Source organism: Scyliorhinus canicula, chromosome 11 (genome assembly GCF_902713615.1).
Source record: "Scyliorhinus canicula chromosome 11, sScyCan1.1, whole genome shotgun sequence".
Classification (NCBI taxonomy): Eukaryota; Metazoa; Chordata; class Chondrichthyes; order Carcharhiniformes; family Scyliorhinidae; genus Scyliorhinus; species Scyliorhinus canicula.
This window is the reverse complement of record NC_052156.1, coordinates 23,349,734-23,367,461: the sequence shown is the minus strand read 5'-3', so window position 1 is coordinate 23,367,461 and position 17,728 is coordinate 23,349,734. Positions and strand designations below refer to the sequence as shown.

At 46.6% G+C, this 17,728-nt stretch overlaps 1 protein-coding gene across 12 annotated transcripts in view; it reads right to left on the bottom strand.

Annotated features, from left to right (window-relative positions):
• pbrm1 (polybromo 1) overlaps window positions 1-17,728 on the bottom strand; it is a 102,030-nt gene that overhangs the window by 32,443 nt on the left and 51,859 nt on the right. For all 12 annotated transcript variants that reach the window (XM_038812570.1, XM_038812575.1, XM_038812576.1 and 9 more), the window contains 4 exons: window positions 16,155-16,375; window positions 13,909-14,100; window positions 9,533-9,690; window positions 7,680-7,949 (listed from right to left, as the gene is read on the bottom strand). In XM_038812570.1, the coding sequence (XP_038668498.1) occupies window positions 7,680-7,949; window positions 9,533-9,690; window positions 13,909-14,100; window positions 16,155-16,375 (841 nt within the window). The remainder of the gene's footprint in view (window positions 1-7,679; window positions 7,950-9,532; window positions 9,691-13,908; window positions 14,101-16,154; window positions 16,376-17,728) is intronic.

Here is a 17,728-nt window from a genome sequence, read left to right as displayed (position 1 = left end):
CAGCCCTCCACTCTGTATCTCTCTACCCCACAACCCTCTGAACATCTCTAATTTTGGCTTCCCATGCATCCAATATTTTAAATCAGTCCACGACAGGTGCCCATGTCTAGTTTCCTTGGCCCCGAAGCTCGGGAATACCTCCCCATGCCCTTCAGTCTTGCTTTCCTACTTAAGACACTCTTTAAAACCTACCCCTTTGAGCCAAGCTTTCGGTTTTCTGATTTAATGGGTACGATCTACCAGCCGGGTCCCACCCGAATTGGAGCGGGACACCGTCGGTAGATCCTGGGGGAGGCCTCGCTCGGGCTTACCGCCAGCAGTAATACCCACAATGGGCGGAACCCAGCTTCACACAGCTAAGGGGATTTAAGAACCGACTTTACTGTGCTGATGCCGGATCTAACCGGCTCCCAGCATCTACCAGCATCCCCAGGGAGACTCCAGCTGAGCACGGTTTAGTACTGATCTACGCAAAAGTGGACCAGGTGGAAAGGTACCTTGGGCGAGGTCCTCCCAGGCCACTGGAGGCCCCTAGGTTGGCATGGACAGGGCAGGGTGGCATTCTCTCCTCTGGCACTTTAGCACTGCCACAGTACCTGGGTGCCACTGCCAAGGGTCAGGGCCTGAGGGGGCCATGCCCATGAAATGAGGGATGAGGGGGCATATGAAGGGTGAGGAGGTGAAGGGCAGATGTGAAGGGGCCTCTGGAAGGTTGAGGAGGGGTCCTGGAAGGGGGGGGGGGGAGAGGGGGGCATGGGAAGGCCTCAAAAGGGGTGCCTTCAGCGACCCCATAGTGGGGTGTCCCCGCTTGGGGTGTTGCGGGGAATGCCCATGTGGGGGGTGACATTGTACCACATGGGTGGGGAGTATGGGAGACCCTCAAGCTCACTTAAGAGATCGGGCATCCTTTCAAAATGGTGGCCTGATCTTGGAGGAGCTGGTCTGGCAGGCGAATTCAGCTCCCCCGTAATGGAAAAAGTGTGGGCTAGCCCGGGGAGAAACTCCCCAGGACCGGAAAAAATGTCTAAGGGTGCAATTTGTTCAAAAAGCTTCTAAGTGTGGTAGCAAGCGGGAACTGCTGCGAGCTTCCCGATGCTCGCTATAAAACGTTAATTGGTCCACTTAGAGACCCCATGGCCTTCATGCCACAAATGGCTGTCCCACGCTGATACGCCAGGACCACGCTCGCCAGTCCCCCACTCCTGGACAGTCAAACTCACACAGCTTGCAGCCACCTCACTGAGGAGACCAGCCCCACGATTGGGGATGCCGACGTGGCCAGACTGTTGAATGTGGTCAAAGTCAGATGGAATGCCCTATTCCTCCAAGGTGCTCGGAGACTCAGCCACAGGGCAGCCAGGAAGGAAGTGGTAGCGGCCGTCAGCTTAGGGAGCATCATCAGGAGGACTGGCACCCAGTGTCAAAAGGTCAACGGCCACTGCGTCGCATGGGCGGGTTGGCACCGGCCCCTTGGCACCCACCCGCTAACGAGAATGTGCCTGGCACCACCCCACACATGTCCAGCAGTGCGCCTATGCCCCCCACCCCGGCGATGAACAACACATGTCCCCTGTGTCCTCGCAGGAGAAGTTGGGCCACAATGGGGAGGAAAGGCCCAGACAGGCGACCGGGTGCTGGACATCAGAGTTCTCATCCCCTACGAGGAATGGACCTGGAGGTTGCAGGGTGGCTGAGGACAGATCTGATGCCGACGTAGAGGTTGGCGTATGGTGCAAAGGCGAGGTTCCATCGGCCCCCACCCAGATGACCTGTCACACGAGTTGTTAATGCCATGCTGAATGATTCAACCCTCCCACTGACCACATGCTCATTCTCCTGCAGAAGATGTCCAGTCGGGGTCCCCGCCTCCATCACCAACTTCCACCAGCGCAGAGACACACAATGAGCTGGGTCCCAGTCAGATGCTGAGCGTCTGAACCAAGGGTTTACTCAGAGCTGATGCAGATGCTAGGGTGTGACCTTGATATTCAGAGGGGGATGTTAGTGACACTCCGGCAGGCACCTAGCCGATTGGTGGAGTCCCAGAGTCTACGGACACCAAGAGATGGCGACGTCGGAAGCATGAATGGAAGCGTCCAAGGCATGGCTCACTCAGTGACGGCCATGACTGAGCACCTCAGCATGTCCCAGTCGTTGGGCGATGTCCCAGTCCCAGGTAGACCTTGATGAGGCATTGCCGAGCATTCCCCATTCTCAGGTGGGCATTGCCGAAGACCTCCAGAGCAGATCCCGGTCACTGAGGGAGGTGTCTCAGTCTCAGGTAGGGCATAGCCGAGGCACAGCCGAGCATGTCCCAGTCTCAGGTGGGCATAACCGTCGTGCTGCAGAGCATGTCCCAGTCTCGGGAGGGCATTACTGAGGCCCTTCAGAACACATCCTGGTTGCTGGGGAGGTGTCCCTGTCTCAGGTAGGTGTGGTCGAGGCGCTGAGAAAACATGTCCCAGTTGCAGGTGGGCATTGCAGGACACTCCACAGCATGTTCCAGTCACTGAGGAGCACCACAGAGGGTGTCGACACCGTGCTGCAGACATTGAGAAGCCACCAAGGCTGGCAGAGCAAGATGACACAGGGGCAGTCAGGCTTGATCCAGCTGCCCCCCTGCCCCGAGGTGAACCCCAGGACCCTATGGGCACCAACCGGGAAGAGGGGGCACTGTGTGCCAACCCAGAGCTCCACTGTTGTGCCAGGTTGTGGAGGGCACAGCAGACCACCACCAAGCGGGCTACCCTCGGGGTGGGGGGGGGGGGGGGGGGGGGTGGGTGTACCTCAGTGCACCACCAGAGCGGTTGAGGCATCGGAATCGCATTTTGAGGAGTCCGATGCACCGCTCATTGACAGCCCGGGTGGCCACATGTGCCTCATTGTATCGGGTCTCCGCATCGGTCATTGGCCTCTGTACAGGCGTCATTAGCCAGGTCCTCAGCAGATATTTCCTTATCCCAAGAACCAACTGGCCATCCTGGAGTGGTCCTCGAAGAGGCCGGGGTTGTCTGACTGCCTCAGGATGTAGCTGTCGTGTCCACTCCCTGATCTTCATTTGGTGGCCGTATACGAGGGAGTGGAACCCTTTCCTGTTGATCAAGGGCACTCCCTGACTGCCTGGTGAGCGCAAGGCGACAAGGTGCCATCACTACATCCTGGAACTGGGGCATTCCAAAGATGGTGGCGAATCCTGCTGCCCGGCATCCTGTTGGCCCTGGCCCATGTTTATACAGTTAGCAGCCCGGGCAAACAGGGCATCCGTGACGACACGGATGCACTGTGGGTTGTAGCTTGTGAGGTGCCACGCAAGTCCCTGCTCGAGCCCTGGAATGATCCTGAGGCACAGAAGTTTAGGGCTGCGGTGACCTTGACGGCCACTAGGTCCATGTGGTGCCATGTCCGCGAGGACACAGGTGCCGCACCGTTCCTTTGCTCAGGGGGCCGCTGCCTCAAGCCTCTGTCGACGCTGCTGCTGCTGCCTTCTCCGGCGTCTGGCTGTCTGGCCTGCCAGCAGCACCACGAGGGCAGCTTCACGGGGTCCAAGATATTATCCATTCCATGTGATATCTGCAAAGAATTGGGGAGGGTGTGAAACGGACAACCAGCGGTGTCTTCCAACCCGGGACCCTGCATTCCCCCATTGCTGTCCCCTGCGCCACCCCCTGCCCCAAGCCATCCGAACCCTCCCCTCCCCCGGACGCAACGGGAGCCCTTGCTCATCGGAACCCACATCCCACATCCTGTACCCCAGACACCCACATGTAACATTACCTGGAAGGGCACTGCTCCCTTCCCACCCTCTGATCGCTGAAATGTCCCTGGTGCAGGGGCCTAGCCCCTGGGTGTTAGCCGCTGCATCCGTAATTTTCCTCCTGCAGTGTTCAGGCACAGCATCCAGACATTACAGTTTGATTGGGATACGAGGCAATAACTTCCACATGCTACATGGCACGCCTATCCATGGAAATCCACTTGGGAGCAGTGAAGTAATCAATTAACTACGATTGCCAATTCTCAATTAGCAATAGATTTCAGTCGCGGGCCAGAGGCCTCCATGGTCAGTGGGAGTTATGGGTGGTCAATGGGGCAGACAGGCAGGGGTTGCCCCCTTAACGGGTACACATGGTCCAGGGGGCGGCACGGTGGTCCTGCGGGCACTCAGGCACCCATCTACTAAGGTCATGGGCCGGCATCCCTGGCTCCGCATCTCCCCAACACAGATGGCAGGCTACTCTGGCCAAGACCCTCTTCCCCCAGCACTGGGGCAACAACCCCAGCCTCATTGTCCGGGAGAGAAGATGCCTGGTCACCTCCTCGGATCCCTACAGCGGCCCTTCCGATAGTTTCAACATTTGAAAAAGGTGTAATAATTGTGACCATGTGCTGCAGAGGCAGTTAGATGACAGGAGGCCGTTAGATAGGGGGTTGCTCCCGTTAATTGCATGGAGATTGCCTTTAAGTGGTGATTATTGGTTTCTCGCCACACTAGGGCAGGTTCCTGATTTCACCAATGGAAGTGGGCCAGTGACATCGCAAACTGAACGGCGGCTGGTGCGTTTCTCATTTTTGGCCTCTCCCGCGATCTAACCGCTTAAGCGCAATGTGGTCATTAAATCGCACCGCTAGATAGTGGTGGCGTAGTGATATTGTCACTGGACCCATAATGCAGAGGTCCAGGGTAATGCTCTGCAGTCCAGGGTTCAAATCCCACCATGGCAGATGGTGAAATTTGAATGCAATAAAAAGTTGGAATTAAAGGTGTAATGGATGACCAATGAAACCATTGTCGATTGTCATAAAAACCCATCTGGTTCACTACTGGTTCAGGGAAGGAAATCTGCCATCCTTATCCGGTCTGTCCTACATGTGACTCTAGAACCACAGAGCAATATGATTGACTCTTAACTATCTCCCTCTGAAATGACCTAGCAAACCACTCAGTTCAAGAGAAATTAGGGATGAGCAACAAAATGCTGGCCCAGCCAGTGACGAATAAAAAAACTCACCAACAGACCGGGAGAAACTCCCAGCCAAACCCGCTTGAAGTGACACTTAGAAGATTTTCTGTTAGATTGCACGCCCAATATCTTTTTGTGTGGCTTGGTGTCACACTTATTTTTATTTTAAAAATCCGTGGGATATTTATTATGTTAAAGGCACTCTATAAATAAAAGTTGTTGCTGATGCATGGATTATTTGGAACATCCTAAATTTGTGGATATACAAGCCTCAAATAGTCACAGAAACCTCAAGTGGAACAAAACCAGATTTGCTTTATGTAATTACGAAGGAGTAGGAGATATGGACTAAGCCAAGGGTGACTAGGTAACAAGGACTAGAATATGGTGGAATTTTAAATTAGACTTATGATAGAAAAGTTGAGCTCAACAAAAATATCTAAATGTAGGAAGGCAAGCATTAAGGAAATGAGTGAAAAACTAAGTTTGATGCATTAGCAAACACTTAGACAGCCATCAAAAATATTGATAGATATTCAGACTACAGGGCGGCAAAGTGGCGCAGTTTTTAAGCACTGCTGCCTTACAGTGCCGAGAACACAGGTTTGATCCCGGCCCCAAGTCACTGTCCGTGTGGAATTTGCACATCATTCCCATATCTGCGTAGGTCTCACCCCTACAATCCAAAGATGTGCAGGGCAGGTGGATTGGCCATGCTAAATTACCCCTTAATTGGAAAAAATAATTGGGTATTCTAAATTTAAAAATACATACAATCAAAATATTCCATTGGTAAAAACACAGTGATGGGATTAGGTAAACAACATGTGTAACAACACAACATCACACAAGAGGATGGGAAATTTGGTGAATAAGTGGAAGATGTAATATATTGCACAAAAATGCAAAGTCATGAAGCTGGGAGTAAGAAGTGGGAATGCAAAGTAAAACTTAAATAATAACATTGAAAAGAGTTCCAAATAATCCTCAAACAGCAACAACTTATATTTATATAGCGCCATCAAAGAAGTAAAATGTCACAAGGTGCGTCACAGGAGCATTATAAAATAAAGTATGACATCAAGCCACGTAAGGTAGGTCAGATAACACAGGAGAAAGATTTGTCATTTTTAGTGGAAAAGTTCTTACACTATGCCAGATGCTCAGGAATATTTACATCATGGAAAAAGTGACAAGAAGTAGATAATATTGAACATTGCTCTAGGAACCAGCTTAACAAAAATATATTAGCCTAGCTTCTGCTGGGAGCCGGGAATGAATGGCTTTCGCTGTTCACCTTGCATAATATTGCCCATAGGGTTTTCACAAGATTATTGTTGGAGATTTCTAGTAATCCTGCATTTGTCTGAATTTGGTGTTCTCTTTGTGGCTTCTGTGAGTAGAAAAGCAGCAGAAAGACTGTTCAACCAGATTGAAGAACCCTCAAGTAGCCAGCAAAAAATTCAAAAAGCTCCAAGTATCATTGTACAGGAAACAACGTAAATATTAGGGCAGACACATGGGTTATGGGAAAGACATAGCAACAAAACAAATAAACTATGAGAAATATTTCAAAAAAACCTTTGCGACATTAATTTCTTTTCTGAAGGACTGAGACTTCACATTTGTAAAATTACATTTTCAGTGCAGAGAGGTTGCTCAGTACTAATTATCAGTTATGAGTGTTAGACATGCAGTTAGCCCATGACTGAACAGGCCACAACTTTTTCAGCCATTTTTAGAGTGAAGGCAATGGGTAATTAATTAGCCAAGGATCTCTGAACATCGGGGCATGCTTATGAAGAACCAGGTTATTATTCAAAGCAAATTGCAGATTTCAATGTTTTGTACGCGCAAATGTCAGAAGCTGCTGTCAGTTTTACCCCGATATAATTAACTGAGTAGAACAGAAAAATCCAAGGAAATGGGAAACAAATTAAAGTTTAAATGTGAACGGGTGACTGAATAGTTAAATTATAACTTTTCCATACAGAAGGTGGTCAATATGAAATAGTCCACCCATGGAAGGACTAAAATGGATGATATTATCAATTATAAGAGAGTGTTCTATAGATTTGTGTCAGACAGGCATGACATGTAAAGTCAGACAGACCTTCAGAAAATAAATTAATGTTGCAAATGATTTTTTGAAATAGTTCTCATAGTTTATTTGTTTTGTTGCTATGTCTTTCCCATAACCCATGTGTCTGTCCTAACCTTTACGTTGTTTCCTGTATAATGACCTTTTTGCTTATCAACAAAAATTCTCATCAATTGAGCCAAACTGATTCTTGGCACGTGAGGCTCACAATCTAATGGATAAGTGACCATTTATCAACTGGATACTTTTTCATTTCCCCTCTTTCTATTTTCCTATGACCATATACCATAGTTGGTGCGGATGTTAAGCTCCAGGAAGCTATTTCAAGAGGTGGAATAACACCTCCTGGATCTAATGCTGATGAGCCAACATCACTTTTATAGATTCCTGAGATACAGTACAGTTTTCATATTGATACAACATTTTCCTATTAAGGAGAAAATGTATAATAACATAAGCCACTTGAAACAGGTTTCTACCCGAGCTGCCACCTATAGTGGACAACAAAATCCAAGCACATATTTAATTTGACAATATTGTTACCAACACCCAAATTTTCCCATGTACATAGAAAATAATTTTCATCCTAACCTTTCATATAAAACAAATGTTTGTACCTTATCAATAATGCTGTTACTCTCGTCACCTTTGGTTTCTTCAGGGATTAATTCAACAGATTCTTTGTTTTCTGTTTTATCTGCGTTAGCGAATACGGAAGCAACTCGAACAACTGGCAGTGGAGTGTTTCTTGGAACAAACTTCACTGCACTTAGAGGCATAGTCCACAACTTAATCTTTTTGAAAGACTTGGTTTTTGCTGAATATCGAGATTCACAGACAAATACATCTTCATCTCTGAAGCCCTCTGGGCGAATTTTAAAGTATTCCTACATTGATTGTTAGAGGAAGGAAAGGTTAAAAACACATTGGGCTGGATTCTCTGCCCCACCGCGCCACATTTCTGCCCTTACCCGCTGACGGGATTCTGCGTTTCGCCGGCCGGTCAATGGGGTTTCCCATTGTGGGGCAGCCCCACGTCGTCGGGAAACCCCCAGGCGCCGGCAAAATGGAGAATCCCGCCGCCAATGTCTGTACCATATTGTTCTTATTTTCAACAGTTAAATTGTTCAGATAATATAAAAAATACTTTAACAATTTTAACATTACTTAATACAATCATGAAGACTGATGAAATCAAGTGGAACACTAAGTGGTAGAAATTAATCTTGGTGAAGAATATGTGGTGTCAGATTCACTGCCTGCTATGTGCAGCATCTGATGTTCAGTTCACTGCAATTAAAACAAATCAAGACCCATTTGCACCACTGCCTAAGGTGACTTTCTACCTGGGTGGCATGTGGCACAGTGGATAGCACTGGGACTGCAGCGCTGAGGACCCGGGTTCGAATCCCGGCCCTGGGTCACTGTCTGTGTGGAGTTTGCACATTCTCCCCATGTCTGCGTGGGTTTCAGCCCCACAACCCAAAGATGTGCAGGTTAGGTGGATTGGCCATGCTAAATTGCCCCTTAATTGGATAAAAAAATAACTGGGTACTCTAAATTTTAAAAAAAACAAAAAAAAAATGACTTTCTACCCATGTCTGACTCGAAATCGTTTGCAATCAAAACGAGTCATAGGAAAATGATTCATTTAAAACCAAATGGACAGATGTGAATATAAAAAGAAATTCAACGAGGAATCTAAAGTACACGTGTTCTCCAATGGACCAATGCGATAAACCACAACAGGACGTTCCCAGACATGCTCCTGATTGCTAAATTAGGACATTTGTATCAGCAGCAGCGGCTTTACCACTAAAGATCTTCGATATTTGGGGTAGGGAAGAAAAAAAATTGCACTTCAGATATGCCAGGGTTCCTAGTAACACTAGAAAATGTGCATTTGCATTGATGGGTATTGACCGAGGTCAGGATAAGGTTTAGTTGTGATGTATCCTCTCAGCAAACCAATGTTTGCTATTAGGCTCATAAGTGAAGAATTGGCATTTGAGCAAGATACCGGATGGCTGATGGCAGAATCTTAATGACATCATTTTCAGGAGAGTAATGGTATGGGGATAAAATTTGATGGGGTTGGGAAACAAAGCATATTATTCCCCCTTTTAATTATCTGAATCCCCTAACTTCCCTGATTGATTGCAGGCCTTTACAAATGCAGGTCTAAATCCAACTTTTAGGTAGAGGGGTTACAGACTGGGATGACTCTCCCAATTTCCATCATGGGAAGACATTTCACTTTCTAAATAACTTAATAAAGCTGCAATATTATTATTATTATTACTGATGTAAGAAATGGTAAGTGTAGAGATTCAGAGGTGTAAAATGTCCTACCAATCTGTACACATGGACAAAAATACATTGTACTGTATTATCACCAAGTTGCTCTGTACCTTACATTTCATTTTTCAGTAAAATGGTACTATATAGAAATTAGAAAACAAATATTCACCTTTACAAACATAACTACACATTTGCCAAGAATTTTGCTGACCAGTACTTTATTATAATAGTCACTTTTGAAAACTTCTTTTTCAAGGAATTTGCGTGTGGCCAAGTGGAAAGTTTCATTTGGCCGATAAAACCAGCAACCATACAGCCATTTCTCACCTGTAAAATATATTGTGCACAATATAGTTCAGTTAGAAAAAAAAAATCATGAAAAGTAATAAATAAAAATCAACAAAATTAATTTTAATAGCAATTTTAAGCAAACAGGTATAATTGAAACTTCTTTGAAGATATATGTGCATCATTAATGCATTGCATAATCAGATATAACACGTTACTGAACCTCAGAAGAATGCTCTCTACTATACTACTGCTCTGTCATTGTTATGATACTATCATGAAACTGCAAACTTTAAGATGGAGTAGGATATACAAGTCCCAGGTCACTTCTTCCTTAAGAGTAGCTGACAGTTGATGTCAGCTGGGTTGGTCTGATCAGCTGCAGCAGATAAGTCTCTTTCTATTTAGACATGGACTTTAAGGATGCCTTTGCAACAAAACCAGGGCTCACAAATGATTCAACGGCTGAACTCAGCATTGGCTGTACAATTCTGAAATCAAGGATCATCAGAAAGCAACAAGATACTTTTCTTGGATGCAAGTCACTTGTGAGATCTGTGGCAAGACACAGTAGCAGAAGTGATTAAAGATCACACTGATGGGACTTCTCGCGGCGTCCATAGAGTGAGTGGTCGCACATTTGGTGGCTCTGGCTCAAGGCGGTATTTTTTGGTCTTTTCCCTGCCCGAAAGGTGAAGTATTTGATGGCAAGAAGTGCAGGAGTGCCTGTAGAAGGTATTACTCCTCTGATGTGGCTGGTGGTTGGATCCACGAACTAGGAGTGGAGCGAGAAGAAGAGAGCTGCTGGAACAGGAGAGTCTTTGTGGCGTGCCACAGGATAAGATGGCGGAGGACAAGGGGGCTATTCTGCACGTCCAGTGGTCAATGGAGCAGCTAGTGGAGTTTCTGAACATAAAGTTCAGTCAGCAGAGGAAAGAGGCCCTGGAGGACTTGGCCAAAGTGGTGGAACCAATTAAATTGGAGATCCAGAAAGTAGAACAGAGGCTGGAGTCCCAGGGCCGGGCGATCCAGAAAGTTGAGGAGGTGGTGGGGAAGCACGAGGAACAGTTGGCCTGATTGGTCCCAAATTAGGCTGAAGGAGAAGGTGGAGGATCTGGAGAATTGCTTCAGAAGACAAAACCTGAGGATCGTAGGGATGCCCAAAGACATCAAAGGTGCGGAGGCCAGCATGTACATGGCCAAAATGTTGGAGGTCGACCGAGTGCATAGGGTGCTGATGAGGAGACCACAAGCAGTGAAGCCACCAAGGGCGATGGTGATGTGGATGCACCGCATTCTGGTTAAGGAGATCGTACGATGGGCGAGGCAGATGAGAAAGTGCACCTGGGAAGGGAACGAGCTGCAGGTGTATCAGGTCTTGAGAGCAGAACTGGCGAAGAGTTGGGCCGGATTTAACCGTTCAAGGGTGCCCTCTTTACAAAGTTTGGAGTGGTGACCCCTGAGTGACTTTCCAGAAGCGTGAGTACTATTTTGCATTGCCAGAAGAGGTGATGGAGTTCATGAGGGACAATGGACTGGAAGGAGAGTGTGGAATTGAACTTTGGAGGAGTTTGTGTCTGGTTGTTTGTTTGTTTTCTGAAATGTTTTTCCCTTTGACGTGTTTCCTTTATTTTGATGGCGGGGTTTTCGGAGGGCCGGCTGTTCTTAGGGGACCATCAAGGGTGAGTGCACCCGTTGCTACTCTTTAGGGGAGTATGGGCGGGGTGGGAATTGGGGGGTAGGGAGGTTGGAGGCCTTGGGCGTGGCCACTCTGCTAGCTGGGTGGGTTAGTTAACTGAATACGGTGGGGGTTGTTAGCAGGTAGCCATGGGGTGGGGGGGAGGGGGGGGGGGAGGGATGGATTGATGTTTTGTGGGAGAGTGGGGTGAGGGTGGCTAACAAGGGTGTGGTTGATGTGGCTTAGTTGGAAAAGGATCGATGGCACTGGACATCAGAGGGTGGGCCAGGAGGGTCGTGTGACAAAGGTTGGCCCATAAAAGGGGTATGGCTGATGGGGAGGGCGGTGGGAAGCCCCAAAACAGGCTGGTCACATGGAACGAGAGGGGGATGAATAGGCCAGTCAAGTGGTCACATGTGTTTGCGCACCTAAGGAGTCTGAAGGTGGACGTGGCCTTCCTGCAGGAGATGCACTTAAAGATAGGGGACCAGACAAGGTTGAGGAAAGAATGGGTGGGCAGGTGTTCCATTTGGGACTGGATATGAAGAGGAGGAGTGTTGTGTTATGCTTCTTTATATAGCATAAGCTGCTTCCTTGATGTATGCTCTGACAAAGGAAGGTTCAGACTTGGGAGACAAGTTTAACACATTTATTCAACAGTTAACAATTCTCCTACTCGAGTTCGACTCTCCTGCTGATCTTACTATAGTAACTCAATCTAACTAACCAGTCTGCTCTAATCCATACGGTGGGTGTGATGCTCTGATCTGCCCGTCTCTCCGAGTGTCGCCTATGGAAAGAGAAAGAGCATGTGTGCCCTGTCCTTTTATATGGGTAGCCCCCTTGTGGTAGTGTCACCTCTGGGTGTGTCTTGACTGCCCATTGGTTGTGTCCTATCTTACTGACCTATTGGTTGAATGTCTGTGTGTCATGATGTCTCTGGTGCTCCCTCTAGTGTTTACATAGTTGCAGTGTACCTACATTAACCCCTTGTGTATTTACAGTGATGCATATCACCACAAGGAGGTGGTGGTGCTGGTCAATAAGCAGGTGGCGTTTGAGGTGGGGAATATTGTGGCAGACCCGCAAGGTTGGGTCGGGGGGAAAGGTTCGTGATGGTGAGTGGGAAGCTAGGCGGCAAACATTGCCATGGTTAGGAAATTGGTAGTGGGGTAGTGGTTACCATGGAGGTGGCTTTGTGGAGGGGAACGAGTTTAAGGGTGTTGTTGAAAGCGCCTCTGCCGTTCTCACTGACCAGACGCTCCATGAGCCTAGTGGCTGTGTTGGCCTGAAGGGTGTGGCAGCAGTGGAGGCAGCATATGGGATTGGAGGGTGCCTCGGTTAGGGCACCAATCTGTGACAACCATAGGTTTGCGCCGGGGTGGCTGGATTTGAGGTTTTGGGGGTGGCAGCAGGCAGGGATTGAGCAATTTGGCATTCTGTTTATAGGGGGCAGATTCCCGAAGCTGGAGGACGAATAGGAGTTGCACAGGGGGAACGGTTTTAGGTACCTGCAGGTCCGGGATTTTGTGAAGAGGTACCGTCCTATCCTGGCTGCCGAACTGGGGTTGCAGGATAAGGTACTGTTGAAGGAGGAGATAGGGGAGGGGAAGGTGTCCAAGGTCTACAAGGAGTTGATAGACTGGGAGGGGATCCTAATGAGGGACATAAAGCATAAGTGAGAGGAGGAGCTGGGAGGAGAGGTGGAGGCCGGGACGTGGGCTGAGGTTCTGCTGGGGGTGAATGTGTCCTCTTCGTGGGCGAGGCAAGGCCTCATTCATTTTTAAGTAATTCATAGGACACGTGGCGGTAACACGGATGAGTAGGTTTTTTGAGGGGGTACAGGATAGGTGTGGGCTGTGCGCGGGGAGGCCCGTGAATCATGTCCACATGGTTTAGGCATGTCCGAAGCTGAAGGGGTTCTGGCAGGGTTTTGCGGACGTAATGTCCGAGGTGCTGGGGATGAAAGTGGCCACGAGGTAGTGATATTTGGGGTGTCGGAAGAACTGGGAGTCCAGGGGGCGAGAGAGGCTGGTGTCTTGGCCTTTGCCTCCCTGGCAGCCCAGAGATGGATCTTGCTCGGATAGAGGGACTCGGAGTTGCCGAAAGTGGGGGTTTGGGTGAGCGACCCGGCGGAATTCCTGAGCCTGGAGAAGGTCAGTTTCGGGGGGGGGGGGGGGGGGTTAAAATAAAATGGGGAAGGCAGGATGGGAGAAGAGGGGTATTAGGGAAGCAGGGGGATGAGTGGGTGCTGGGTATTTATAATGTATGATTATATGAATATGCCTTGAATAAAATATTTTGAAAAAGATCACTGACTGAAACTGACGAGTAAATTTTCAAATGAAATAAAGTGAATCTCAATAACATAGAAAGTTAAAAAATAGGAATTGAATCTCAACTAACTTAGAAAGTGAAAAAATAGGCATTTGTTTGGAAAGTGGCTATTCATGTTTGCAGAGGCTGAATCTAGGAGGAGCGTTTCATTATTTTTAAGATAACCAAACTGAATTTTAATTAGTTTCATTGTGTTGACTTATTCTTTGCTCCTAGAAAAAAATTCAATTTGAACCCATTACCGGTGTCATCTTCCCAGAGTCTCTCAATGCAGACAATGTGAGGGAGGAGGTTTGGTTCAGCTGGTTCAACATACACATAATCTCCAACGTGGTACATGTTGTCTTTAAAGCTGCAGTCTTGGCTATAAGTACGCTGGATCCCATATGTTCCGTGGCTCCCTGAGTGATCGTCACTCATATTTTTCTCAGATTCTGTTTATCAGGTCATAGAATTAGTTTTGTGATTACAACATATACTTAGAAATAGCAAAAGTGCAATGGTCTGATCTTCTGAAGCTTTCTATAAATATAAATCCTGTGCATTTTCAAAACAAAAGAATTCTACTAATCACTATATTCTGGTTTGACATAAAGCTCATACCAAAGTACTGAGGTGCTTTGATGGCTAAATAAGTAACTGAACCATGCAGATGATAAACACCCAGGATTGAATCATTGGTCATTGTTGAATTAGTTTATCTTAAATGGGCAGATGATTGAAGCATCTGATGAAAACAAGATTGGGGTCAAGTAGGATACCCAATGACCTGCTGATTCTCGCAGTAAAGGGTCACACATAAAGGAGGGCTATGTGGGCAAGATAGAACATAGAACAGTACAGCACAGAACAGGCCCTTCGGCCCTCGATGTTGTGCCGAGCAATGATCACCCTACTCAAGTCAACGTATCCACCCTATACCAGTAACCCAACAGCCCCCCCCCATTAACCTTATAAAAAAAATATAAAACATTTAAAAAAAAATTTTTTTTTTTTGTAAAATTTTTTTTTATGACTTGATCTTGGTAGGCCGCATAAAGACCTTTGGCGGGCCGCATGCGGCCCACGGGCCGTAGTTTGCCCACCCCTGGGTTAGGGACTTTGCACGAAAGGCCTGGAAGGGGTTCCCTAGATTGCCGGGAAACACCCTGCTGGAGCGACTGCTGCTTCCGGATGTGGAAGGGTAGGGAAGAATTGGGGATATATATAAGTGGCTGGGGAGCAGGGAGGCGAAGTGCAGGGTGGTGAAGATCAAGGAGAAATGGGAAGCGGAGTTGGGAATGGAGATCAATTGGAGAGTATGGAGTGAGGCACTGCGAAAGGGTAAACGGGACCTCCTCTTGTGCAAGGATGAGCCTGATATAGTTTAAGGTGGTGCACAGAGTGTACTGGAATGTATTCCGCATCTGTTGCAACATCACCTATTATGGGCGGTACGGAGGCGCAGTGGTTAGCACTGCTGCATCACGGCACTGAGGACCTGGGTTCGATCCTGGCCCCGGGTCACCGTCCGTGTGGAGTTTGCACATTCTCCCCATGTGTGCATGGGTCTCACCCCCAGAACCCACATGTGCAGGGTAAGTGGATTGGCCGCACTAAATTGCCCCTAATTTGAAACATTTTTTAAAAACGCAACCTATCAAAAAATCAAAGTGAAATGGAGCCCAGCAGCACAGGAGGAAAATTTAATTAACTAACCCAAAACTCTTCTGATCCCTTACAATACTCCAGCTGAAACCTCCACTAACAACATCCTGTAGGTTACCCTTAACAATAAACTGAACTGGACTAGCCATATAAATATTGTTGCTAGAAGAGCAGGCCAGTGGCTGGGAAATCTGCAGGGAATAATGCGCTTCCCGACTCCCCAAAGCCTGTCCACCACCTTCAAGACACACATCAGGAGTGTGATGGAACACTTCCCTTGCCTGGATGAGTGTGTTTCCAAGAACTCTCAAAGCTTGACACTATCAAGCAGCCCACTTGGTTAGCACCAGATCCACCACCTTCAACGGTCACTCCCTCCACCACTGACGCACAGTGGCAGCAGTGTGTACCAACTACAAGATGCACCACAACAACACACCGAGGCTCCTTTGACATCAGCTTCCAAATCCACAACCTCTACTACCTACAAGAAGGGAAGCAGACAGACGGGAACACCACTACCTGCAAATTCCTCTTCAATTCCCACACCATCCTGCCTTGGAAATATATTGCTGTCCCTTCACTGTTGTTAGGTCAAAATCCTGGAATATCCTTAACAGCACTGTGGACATACCTAGACCACATGAGCTGCAGGGATTCAAGAAGGTTTTTCTTAAGGGTAATTAGGAATGGGCAATAAATGCACACACTCATATCCCAGAAAAGAATAGATAAAAGGAAGCCACAAATTACCAAGAGTGTCAACATTTTTTACAATGTTTTTATAACTTCAAAGAATGTTGATGATTATACTGAAACAAAACTCCCAAATAAACAGTACCTGATAATTCTTTTTTTTCCTCTTCTCTCTTCTGCTTATCCTCCTCTATTTCTTTTGGCAGTTTTTCCTTCTTTTCTTTTTCTAAGTCGTGCTGCAAGTGTTTCAGAGTATAGCTGAGAGCTGGTGAAAGTAGAATCTCTCCATTTTTGCACAGCTCATCACGAATCTTAACAAAAAAATGCTGAAGTTCCACTGCATCCTCATAGATTTCAGAATCAGTTCTAAGTAGGCCACAAAGTTTGTTTTTAGTACCATACATGCTACACGATTCACTGTATTTTCCTCTACATTCCACAACAATTTTCCTCTCTAATTTTCCCCATTTCTGTTTCTGAAAGTGGTGATAGGCTGTTGTCTCATTCCAAGGTTTGGACAGTCTTACTGGATAGACATCACTCAATTGGCTGTTCATAGAATCATATCATAGAATCTGACTGTGTCAGCTGTGTGTATGGGAGGGAGGAAGGTAATACAGTAAAAGTCAAGGCTGAGCATGTTCTTAACCAATATCCACAACATGGATCACTGCAAGCAGGAATGGGAACACTATGATTATTCCCTTCTTTAGCCAGTCAATCATAGTAACTGTGCTCCTGTCCCGCCCGAGATCTGTTAGTTTAGCATGACTCAGTGCGGCTGAGTACCACACTGTACATTGCATTTACCCACCACCTTTGGAGATATAGATTTATATAAATACATTTTGGCAGGAGATAATACAGGCCATTATGCATTCCTATAATTCTTATGTGCAGCAACTGAACAGAATTTCAGATATTTACATTTCTTTTTTAATACATGTCAAATTGATAAGACTGAAGTTTTCTTTACTTCTGGACTTTAAAGGCGAAGAACTGTAGGTTTTTTATTCAAACCAGCTCCTTGTATGCATGGTGCTACATTGGCAATTCCAAAAAAATTATTATCTGGATATGAGTGACACCGTTGTGACTATGTTTAATGAGTAGCTGGTGGATCCTTTTAAATTGTTTTCATTGTTTTTACAACTGACTGGCAACCTAGGCTATTTCAGAGGGTATTAAAACAACATGTATCAAAGGAAATTGTCATGCCAACAGTGGCAGCAAATTCTCTGAGGCACGAGTGAATCAGTGGGAATTCATGGTTATATTTTCCACACCAATTGCTAGGGTTATCAAAGTTAATTTTGCTACTTGCCATGGTGGCATCCGAACTCAAACTCCCATGGTGGGATCTGAACTCAAACTCAAAGTTGCTGGGCCAGTACCAAATCATTATATGACAGTACTCTGTATATCATTTGCAGAAATCGTAATGGTATAGTGTGTGTGAAATTTAAAAAAAAACACTAGTGTAGAAGATGCTGTTCTGATGCACTTTATTTCTGCAGAAAAATGGGTATCTTACTTTGAATCTAGACATACTTTATATGTTTATATGCTATTCTTGGGAGAGCTGATAAAAAAACTGGATGCCCAAAACTGAAATCTTCCTGTACTAATATTCCTCACCTTAATTAGCACAAAAATGTACTTTTTGCTGCTACTTTTAGGATGGGATTTACTCATCATAGAATCCCGACAGAGCAAAAG